This window comes from Apis mellifera, linkage group LG11, assembly GCF_003254395.2.
Source record: "Apis mellifera strain DH4 linkage group LG11, Amel_HAv3.1, whole genome shotgun sequence".
Lineage (NCBI taxonomy): Eukaryota > Metazoa > Arthropoda > Insecta > Hymenoptera > Apidae > Apis > Apis mellifera.
Genome location: NC_037648.1, coordinates 10,450,648 through 10,461,691, shown reverse-complemented (window position 1 = coordinate 10,461,691; position 11,044 = coordinate 10,450,648). Strand labels below are relative to the sequence as shown.

Sequence of the window (11,044 nt, the reverse complement as noted above, 5' to 3'; positions counted from 1 at the left end):
CTTGGGAATCATTTAAATAATTTATGTTGACGTATCAAGATAAGTGCTACAGTAGTTCAGGAGCGGGTTAAGTAAGTTAAGGACCTTGATGATAAAATTTATGGAGTTTTTAAAAAATTTTAATATATGAATATATAGTATATAATTATATATTATATGAATAAATAATATATAATATATATGAATAAATAAATAAATAAATAAATAAATAAATAAATAAATAAATAAATATATAAATATATATTTATTTATTTAAGTATTAGGAAAGTTTAATTTTTTTTTTTCTCTAAAAAGAAAAATAGGCAAATTATTATAATTATAATTACTATTAGTCATCATAATTATTTGTTAGCCAGCAATTATTTAAAAATAAATATTATATTATTTAAAAAGAATATTGAAACCATCAAACAATAAAAATTTTAAATAATAATATGAAATAAAAATTTCATAATAAAATAAGATAATACTATTTTGATAAATATATATATATATATAGAACTTATTAGAATAATTATCCATTATTATAATAATTAGAAATTTCTAATAATTTTGCGAGAACAAAATAAAATAAAATAACAATCTATTAAAAATGCATGTTATTATGGCATCTTATCATTAAAATTTATAAAAATAATTTTCTTTCTTTTTCATAAAATAGAAATTCTCTGTGTAAATATTTATTACGTAAATAATATTTCATAATTTACGATACAGATTTGTTTAATTTATAAATATACATTAAGTACGTAATATTTCAAAAACAAAGAAATTTTTTTCAAACAAAATATTAACAATTATGTCTTTTTTCTCTAATTTTTCTTATTAATTTTTCTTATTTAATTACATTTTTCCCTAATTTTTCTATTAATAATATTAATATTACTATTATATAAATAGATATTTTAAATTAATTAATATTAAATTAAATGTTAATATTATTGTTTTTATAAATGAAGAAAGAGAAAAAGGAAGATAACCTTAAGATATTATCTTGAAAGTTCGTATAAACAAAGACATACGGATTAATAATTTTCTGAAACAAAGTCAACTTAGTAGAGTCTCAAGTTAGGATCATCATTTCAAAGATATCTTATTGTTAATGGTTCGTTATTTCGAACTAGAATGTACAATGACGTGGGTAAGTAAAATGACTAGATATTGACCGACTTGTTCAGACATATGAAGGTTAGGAGTACGGATTCTGCGATGCAATCTTGTGGATTATTGCTTTTCAGAGAAATGGAGGAATATATATGGGTAAAAATAGAAAAAAAAGATCGAGCTATTGTGTATTGTATTATACTTGAATCGATATTTGTTAATGATTAAGAAATTATATTGATTATATTGATTAAGAAATTGTTTTTCTGTTGATGGAATATTTTTCTAATAATTTTAATAATTTTAATAATTTCTCTCTTAACAAGAAAAAAATTGAAATTTTTAAAGAAATTAAACTAACTTTTACTAAATAATAAAATTTTGAAAGCTTTCACATTTCAACAATTGAAATATAAATAAATATTTCATTAAAATGAAATATAATTAAAATATTTAAAAATTTAAAAATTTAAAGTATAGTAGGATTATTATTTGTAGTATTATTTGAAAATATAATAAAAATTTGAAGAAAATATAATATAATTGAAATTTTGGAAACTTGAAAATTTTATTTTTTTATATATGAATAAATATTTATCAAAAATATTTATAAATATTATCGATATATAACATAAATTTATATCTATTTAAATGCAAAAATAAAATAAAGGAAATTTATAGAACAATATTTACGAATAGTTATAATAGATTTCATCATTTAATTAGCATTCTTTAAGATGTTCTCGAAAATGAGCAATACAACGTCTTAGGAAAATCGATTGTAGTTAATGCACATAATCGTGGTGAATACTCGTATTCCAATAATAAAATACAAGTTTTAAAATTATTTGAAAAAAAAGAAAGGATAATCATGTTTTAATGTTTCATGTCTGTCGTTTTTTCCAATAAATTTTTAAAAATGATTTAAAAATTTAATGTGTATGATATAAACACATTGATATTTATAAATTCATCAATTTTTATTTTTTCTTAATATATGTGCATATATAATTTAAAAAAAAATGAATATATTTATTTAAATAGAAGACAATTTATAATTTTTTTTAATTTTAATAATATATATTTAAAACACAATGATTGATAAATGTATGATTATTTATTATTAACAAATTATCAATAAAATTTATCAGTGCTCAATTTGATTCTGTTTTATAAATGAATAATATTTATTAAATTTTTATCCAAGACAAGCATATTAGTATTAATAAATATTATTTTTCCAGTCTTATTATTTTTCCAAAACAATTTAATATTTCTTTTTATATTTTATTTATTGTATTATATTATTTTATTTATAATTTGTTCTCAAATATCATAATTATTATGTTACACAGTAGTATTTATTTTATTTATTTATTCTCTGACGTAATGTGCTATTTAAATGCAAATTACGAATTATCTCATTCATTTTAAATATTCCATTTTATTGTGCTTTTATATTTTATCATATTATTATTTTTTTATCTATTATATTTACATATTTAATGGTACGTTTAATTATTCTTTTGCATAGAATATCTGAAATAGCTTTGTACGCCATGTTAATACATCCTATTTGTATAAATGCGGCAAATAAAAATATTTAGTTCAAATATAAATTCATAAGATTATTTATAAACAATTATTTATAATCTGATAATTGGCAAAAAATATAGATTATTATTAATAATTTTTAATATAAAATAACAATATATACGCAATAAAATAAATGAAATTCGTACAATTTTGCAGAAATATATAAGTAAAATATAAAAAAAAAAGATTGAAACTTTTTACATCTAAGATATAATATAAATAAAAATGAAACATTCTTTTGATGTTAAAACATTGAAATTTCGATCGTTCGTTCAAAAAATAATAGGAATCACTAGGTTCATGAAGTAATAAATTCTATAATCTTGCAAAATCAATTGTTACTTTTTATTTTATTATTGAAATCAATGTAATGTGATCCAAAGCGATAAGTTTTCTTTGGCCACATTAATTAAAAACTTCGTAATATTTTTTCGAAGAAGAGGCATCGAAGATATTACGAATTAAATTTCAAATAGAGCAGACGACATTAATCAAGGTCATACGTGTCATCACTGTGTGTATGTCGCCACTAATTCGTGTTGTTCGCCATGAGAACATGGCCAACTAATGTTTGACAAAGGATGAGTTAGCTCATGTAAATGGTGACTTGTTGTATATTCGAAAGATAGATAGGCCATTTCGTTTTACTTTGAATTCCACATGGCCCATTAACTCGAAATATCCTCGTTAGAACCGTTGAAATTTTCGGTAAACATAGCAGTGACATTTGTTTAAAATTGTTCTATTTTATAGTGGTTTGCTAGAGATAAAATATAATAGAGAGAAAAAATAAAATTTTTTTTATTTTCGCTTTAAAAAGATGGAAAGATTTCGTACCGTAAAAATAAAAAAAAAATATAAAAAAAAAGGAAAATTGTGAAGTAAAATTCTTTGAAAGAGAGAAAAGTTTTCAAAGCTCGAATCAAAGATTTGTTTGTCAGAGGAAACCAACCAAACTTTTGTTTCCGTTTTATGTAAATAGTGATCGTAGGAAGAAAGATTCGTCATTCGAGGATTTCGATTTCGAAATTTTATTTCATTTTTATTGATCTTAACGTAAGATTCTTTTTTCAATAAATAATAGATATTTTTAATATTTTGTTGAATTGATATATGTTTCATTCCCATGCATGCATATACATAATTTAGATATTTACGTTTAATCCAGCATGTGAATATGAATTTATAATATTCAATTTACTTGAAAATACATTCCATTATAAAATTTATATTATCTATTTTTGTTAGAAGAATTGATCATTGATTTATATCAACAGTCATTTATTTGGAATTAATTCGAGAGTATATTGATTCATGTTTAATTTCATCAACAATATTCTTCAATTATTAATATAACATTTAATCGAATGTTACCATACAGAATTAAATTAAACATTGAAGAGTATATTCTGTCGAAATATAATTAATTACACAGTGAATTAAAATAAATGGAATAATAATTTAAAAAAGTATTTTATAATTATTGTTCAAATTGTTATTAATTTAAATTTTGAATTTTGCTCATGATACTTAGAATACTTATTACAAAATTATAGAATTGAGGATAGAATTAATATTTTTACTATTTTAAAATTGAATTATATATTGAATTCATTAAGATAAGATTAAACATAATTATATAATGTAATATTTTTGTAATATTTCTTATAATTTCACTTAATATTTTTTTGTATGTGAAAATAAATATATGCTACTTTTTCATTCGTGTTAGATGTATATGAAATATATCTCTTCCACGAAGAGATTATCAAATAATTTTATCGAATACTCATTTAAAATACTTTTCATATATAATACTAATAAAAAAAGATTAAAAATGGATATATTTTTTAATGATAAAACTAAATTAATTCACAAGAGAATCAATCATAATTAATCTTCCCTAATTTGTATTAACATATTCTCTATTTTTCAGGGCCATACTGTCGGTTGACCTTTGATGGATGGTCCTGCTGGCCTAATACTCCAGCAGGAGCCACTGCATACGTCCCTTGCCCAAATTTCATCACTGGTTTCGACGCTTCTCGTAAGTTATTTTTCCCTTTTAATTTTTCCCATTTCATATGTTTCTTACGATTTAACTTTCTATAAAAATAGAGTAGAATGTAAAATAAAAACAAAAAATAATAATTTTCAACGAAAATAGATTAATTTAGATATAAAGGAAGGATGCGAGGAAATATGTTAATAACAATTCGTTATATTGCAAAATGAAGATATAATAAAATATAATTGTTGTACAATAGAATAAAATAGAGAAAGAGGATAACGTTTCGATCTTCTGCATAATATTTTATTGCATACCTTATGTACAATATTGAATGCATAATTAAATGCACGCATCATGTTCCGGATTAAAATGTTATTTTCTTCGAGCGCGATGTAAATCATATGCAAAATATAAAAATATATATATCTGACGATAAAATATATCTCCACGATTCTTTATCGAATCTCTCAAATTGTGCGTCATTATTATTCCAATTCTCACCGACGACAAAGATCAATCGTTCAAGACGCCTCGCGTTTCATCGAACATCACCCGTTTCTTTTTTTCTCATTTTTCCTTCGCCCAACTGTCCCATAGCAGAAAGCGTATACGCATGATTAAGAAACCATGATCGAATTCCTCACGATAACACGAAGTATAATCAACGATCAACATCAATTCATCGATTATCTTCTCTCCAACTTGATAAATCCAATTCTTAAATCTTTCAACCCTAGAACTTTTTCCTATTGATAATGGAACAGACTATACCTTTGATCACAGGATCGTTATATTTGGACAACTTGATCATCAGTTCGTTGTATCTCTCGGAACATTCGTCCAACGCGATGGTGCCCGATAATTTCGCAGCGACGATACCAGCCTCCATCGATCCTATCTCTATCAATCCCTCCATCACTTCCAATTTTATATCGATCGTGTCGTAATTGTTATTGTATTCCTGGAACAAGTTCACCTCGCTCAGCATGTTGCACAGGATATCGGTCATGTAAAAGATGAATAGAATCGAGAACATCTCGATCAGCTCGACGATCCTTTGGCCGAGATTCATCCCGAACTCTTTAGGCGTTTTCGAGGATATCTGTTCCCTGGCGAATACCAGCATCAGGTAAGACTTGGTGTCCGTTTCTGGGGTGAGGACGGTGAGGAATGTGGACAGAATCCCGTCGATCAGTTGATACTTGATCGCGGAAGGTTGAAACGAGTACGAGTGATGAACGACGTCGTCGATGAACCGACACACAATCTCGTTCACCGGATAGTAGCAAGAATTTTCGGGATGCGGCACGTCCCAACCGCTCTTCACGATCTCTTTCAACACGTTGCACGTGATTTTCATCAGTGCGTCGAATTTATCCGCGGGCAGCCGCAACATATTTCCGACTACGTACTTGATGGCGCAACTCGAGATCTCGGAATCTTGATGGAAGAAGAACCTTCGCGCCAGCTGTTCGAAAAATTCTTCGGACAGAAGATTGCAGATGCCCGCGTCTATCGAGCTCAAGAACGACTTGACGTAATGCGCGATCTTCCCTTTCCCGATCTCGCCCGCCCCCGCGAATTTGTCGATCGTGTACAAGGCGAGCTTCATGAAATCGGCCACGTACTCGTTCGGGGTCAATTTTATCAACGAGAACAACTTGTTCGAGAACAAGTGCTCGTCCTTGGGTGTGAGCATGGAGATCAAAGAAGCGAGGTGGGACCACGTTACGGACTCGGGATCATCGCTGAACAATTCCATACTCTCGGTGAACAAGACCTCCCGCACGGAGTGATTCTCCTCGATCTCCCACTGCGCTTGAAGGAAGTTGATTAATTGATCGCGAGGCGCGAGCATACGCATCAATCTTATCCCGTGCTTCCGGACGGACACCCTCTGGCTGGCCAACGTTCTGGCGAACGATATAGTGTCCATGGCGTTCGTTCGTCTGCAAACATTTATCAGAGCAGCCAGAGCGACTGACAAGTAGTCTCCCTCGAACAGTTTGGTGAGAAGGGTGAGGGGAACGGGTGGATTCGCGAGTATCATGCAATGGATAATGTGCTTGACCAATTTGTAATTGGTCCTCGCCTCCTCGTTTTCCACGTCTATCGATTTGTGCGTTGGAATGAACGGTTCGACGATTCTCGAGAACGTGTCACCGTCCACGAGGTTGACCAAGATCTTGCAAACTTTCTTCTTCTTCGCCAAATCGTCGAGAGATTGCTCGACGAACTTGATTGGGATCTCGTTGTACCAGCGCGAGGCCTTTAGGAATCTCATCGTGTGCTCCGTGTACGAAATTCTACACCCGTCCAGGTATTCCCTCCAACGAGCCAGAATCTTTTCTGGATTTCTCTTCAGTATCTTCAACGCCTCCCCTTTGCTCACGTTGGCGATCTCTTCAACCGCTAAACTCTCGTACAGATCTTGTTCGTGTCTCGACAATATCCGTTTCAGATTGTCGATAACGTATTGATCGCGTTTCTCGTCGTTCGCGGAAAAGATTTCCTTCACTTTTTCCATCAGCCAAGGATAATTCTTGATCGACATGCGTTCCACGCGATACGTTTTGTTCACGTGAGTATCGTTGAAATGGTATATCGAGGAGCACAGATTGTACACCATCTCGGCTTTGTTCCATTTCCACGGTTGCTGGTCAGAATCGTACTTCTGCGAAGCTATTGTTATACAGATCTCCAAACACGTTCTCTCGTACTCGGAATATTTCTCAAGAATGTTCCAATTGTCCATGTAGCTCATCATCTTCAACTCCATAAATATTTCGATCATCTGATAGATGGGTTGGGATTGAAGAATTTTGTAATGGATGGCGGCCTCCACTATTCTCACCCCGGTGGTATTCCTGATATTCAGATCCCCCTTCACGTGGGCACGCATGATTATATCCATCAAGATCGACCAGAAATTCTCTCCCATTTGGGGTAGATCGTAAAGCTCGAGCAATGTCTCGAACACGTTCATCAGGAACAAACCTTGCTCGTTCTTGTGCCTGATCTTGATGTACATCATTGTTTCCAACAGAGCTTGGTCGTCGTTGTTCACCTTGCACGAATATATCATATTACACGCCAGGGCAGATCTGTACTCCATCTCGGAGGTGGTATTTATCTGTTCCTTCAACTGGGGTATCGATTCATTGATGGGCAAGTAACATTTCCAACAAATCGTATAATCCATCCTGTCCTCCGTCGAGTCGTCTCTTTGCAATTTGATTCTCGCCTGTTTCACTCGCTCCTTCACCGGTAACATCTTCAACAACGTCGCTGTTACCTTGCTCGAATCGTCAAGGATATTCTTACCGTACACTTGCTTGTAAGATTTCAAGAAGAAATCGAGCTTTTTATCCTGTCGATAATACTCCAAGTAATCCAACATGGTGTCCGTATCGAAGTTGTCAACGTTGGTGGGGAATAATTTCGGGAATATTATTTCCATGCAGTTATTGCTGATCCTTTTCAACGGAAGAATCTTGATGTAAAGCTTGGGCTTTTGTTGCAAATGCTCCTTGCCATTCTTCAGAAACGCCTCTGCGCACAGATTGCTAAGGGTTACCCTCGGCTCGAACATCTCGTACAATTCCACGAACGAGTCCAATCTCTTCTTGATCAATTTGGGCAGGAAGTCGCTGAGCTTATAAATATTTATCGGATGGAGACGCCTCTCGCAGGGATCGTTGCTCTGCTCGGTCAGTTTAAAATACCGGACGATGAAATCCGGATTCTTGCGGAAGATCTGCTTGATCAGCTTCCGAGTTAGAACGATTCTCTTCTCTACGATTACGTTGTACATGAAAGACTCGCTACAAGCCGGTAGCAACGGTAGAGCTTGTTTCAGCCCGTAAAACGAAGCGACCGCCTTGAAGAATTCTTCGGCCAGGGCTGGATTCTTGGACGCCAGTCGAGAGGCTAAAACATTGATGATTCGCGTTCTGGTGTTTAAAGAAACGTATGGAAAGAGGTAGTTGAAAAAGTACTGAACATTAGTTATGTATTCGTTGGTTCCATTGAAGAAATTGTTCGCCTGTAAAGCTTTGTTCACGATTATTTCGTCCCTTGACTTGAGTGCCTCCGCAATAGCCGCATAGGTGCTCTGATCATTCGGATTCTTTTTGTTCAACATCATAGCTGCGTGTATTTGAACAAAAGGTACGAGCGGCCTGGGAATCTTCTCGGACTCGATCACCTCTTCCAGGCTGTTCGACTCGGACAATCGTTCTTTTATTAGATCGCTTATCCATTTGTACTTCTCGCCGGGTGTGTCGCCAGGTAGCGCTTGGATAGCCTCCAAATGAGACGTTTGCACAGCCATGTTTGTCGGTATTCGGTCGATTCAGACGCTGAAAATTAAAGATTGCTTTCATTATTGTCGTAAAAAATTGCTTGATTGTAACGTTGGTATATATAATTTGTATAATATGTAATTTTAGAAGTCGAAACAAACTAAAAATATCGATAGAATATTATTTATCATAATTATAGTTATAATTTAAGTTGGCCTTATTAGATGAAGCGAAATAGAATGAGATGAGTTTATTTCCATGATACTACTCACTTGTTCGTTATAATTAATCTAAGTAAGTTTCGATATTTTTAATTTTTATTTTTAACTTTTAAAATCTACATTCTAAAGATCTTTCATTCTATATTTTATGTATTTTATAGGAAATGAATAAATACTTCTAAATACTTCATTTTTTATTTTGTATTTAATAAATTGAACTTTTAATATATCGATATATTAAATTATTAAAATCGTAATGAAGTAAATGAATGAAAATGAAATACATGAAAAAATGCTGATTATTGAATTAGATTTTATGCACAATTATGCACTTTTTTTATTTTCGAACAAGAAAAAACAATATTCTGAAAACGCGTTGTGTTAAACTGATCAATAACTATGTTTATATATTCGTGTAATAATATGTTATTTAACCTTGGTCGTTATCAAAGTAAACGGACATTCGGGATTAATAGAAGATAAGAATAGACTTTGAATCTGTATTAAACCATGATTTTTCGTCATCCCCATTTTTTTCCCTCTTCTAAAGAAAAAATGTCTCTGAATGTTCTTTTTTTTAATTTAATTTAAACTCTGTAGAAAATGTTTATTAATGCAAATATTTATGAAATTAAAAAATATATTAAAACAAAGAAATAAAACTGAGAAAATTAAAGTAAAAAAAACTTTTTTTTCTTATATACGCGATAAAATATTCATTTTTATATTTTTATATATTTTCATATATTTTACTTTACTTTTCTAAAGAAAAACAATAAAGAATCTTGCACAGACTAAAAATAAAACCGCCAATTATCGTATTAAACTATGCAAAAAATTCCAATTAACATTCAGTTCTTAAAAAGAAGAAAAATAATTTTATCGCTCTTAATCAACAATTTCAAAGAAAGACAGTTTGTTATGCTTATCGCCCTCTTTGATTACCAATTCCGAGAAAAAGCTACTTGCGCTGCTTGTGTTCTATTCTTTATATAAAATATCTCACAAAATTATTCTAATATTAAAACAATTCTGAAAATTATAAACATAATAATTTATTTTTCGATGCACATATTATTTTTCAGATAGCTGATAATTGAACAAGATGTCTGTATATCTTTAAATACCTCGGTGATGATGATCGTTGAAAGGCCAAAAAAATGTCTATCATAAATCGGGCGGAATTTTATTCTTGCAATAAAATAGAATAATTGTTTTTATGTTCTGTGAAACACTGAATGAATTTAAAATCAAAGAAAATTCGATTATTCACGTGGAATTTTAATTATCCATATTTCTTTTCTCGCGTAGCGAGAAGCTTGCGACAAAACGCGAAATCTCGCTATGAAACGAAGCCAGGTCAGCGTTGACTCACCTCAAACGTCACTCGAGTGTTTATCCGACAAACATAGGTTAGGTTAGTTTCAATGAGATCGAGTGGATTCACATTGCACGGCAATTTATTAATTAAGGCTAATCTTTAATTATACACTTATTTGAATTTATTCACTTGATGATTTGATAAAATTTTTGCTATGATTCTCATTTTATTTTCGATAAAAAAACTTGCACAAATTCCACGATTACGATACTCGCGAGAATTACGCGAACTAAATGGTTTTGCGCATGCGTGAATACACACAAGTAAATAGGATATGTGCGCCGTTCTCTGGCAATCATCCAAAGTTGCGCATTCCTTAGTTGATTCCGTATAGTTGACAAGTAAACAAGTTTATTTATAATGAATGGAAAATTGTTAAATAAAATTGTAATTCTAAAAAATTTACAAATATTTTTTACAATTTAAA

General features: G+C 30.6%; 2 protein-coding genes across 10 annotated transcripts in view; one reads left to right on the top strand and one right to left on the bottom strand.

The window, feature by feature from the left end:
• LOC412591 (calcitonin gene-related peptide type 1 receptor) overlaps positions 1–11,044 on the top strand; it is a 100,086-nt gene that overhangs the window by 60,647 nt on the left and 28,395 nt on the right. For 7 of the 8 annotated variants that reach the window (XM_006564403.3, XM_016914958.2, XM_016914956.2 and 4 more), the window contains one exon: positions 4,637–4,747. In XM_006564403.3, coding sequence (XP_006564466.1) covers positions 4,637–4,747 — 111 coding nt within the window. Of the gene's footprint in view, positions 1–1,049; positions 1,142–4,636; positions 4,748–11,044 lie in introns of those variants that run through there. The other variant, XM_016914962.2, reaches the window with a different exon arrangement.
• LOC100577014 lies at positions 4,999–10,868 on the bottom strand. Of its 2 annotated transcripts, none has more exons than XM_026443849.1 (2): positions 10,364–10,868; positions 4,999–9,072 (listed from the first exon to the last, which is right to left on the bottom strand). In XM_026443849.1, exon 2 carries the CDS (start codon positions 9,042–9,044, stop codon positions 5,445–5,447), a length of 3,600 nt encoding a protein of 1,199 aa, XP_026299634.1. In that variant the 5' UTR covers positions 9,045–9,072; positions 10,364–10,868; the 3' UTR covers positions 4,999–5,444. The 2 variants fall into 2 exon arrangements, with proteins under 2 accessions (XP_026299634.1, XP_003250465.3); XM_003250417.4 differs by having other exon boundaries at positions 10,612–10,868.

What these genes read in the sequence shown, in the direction of transcription:
- LOC100577014 (XM_026443849.1), bottom strand. Translation starts at nt 9,044, where the DNA reads ATGGCTGTGCAAACGTCTCATTTGGAGGCTATCCAAGCGCTACCTGGC.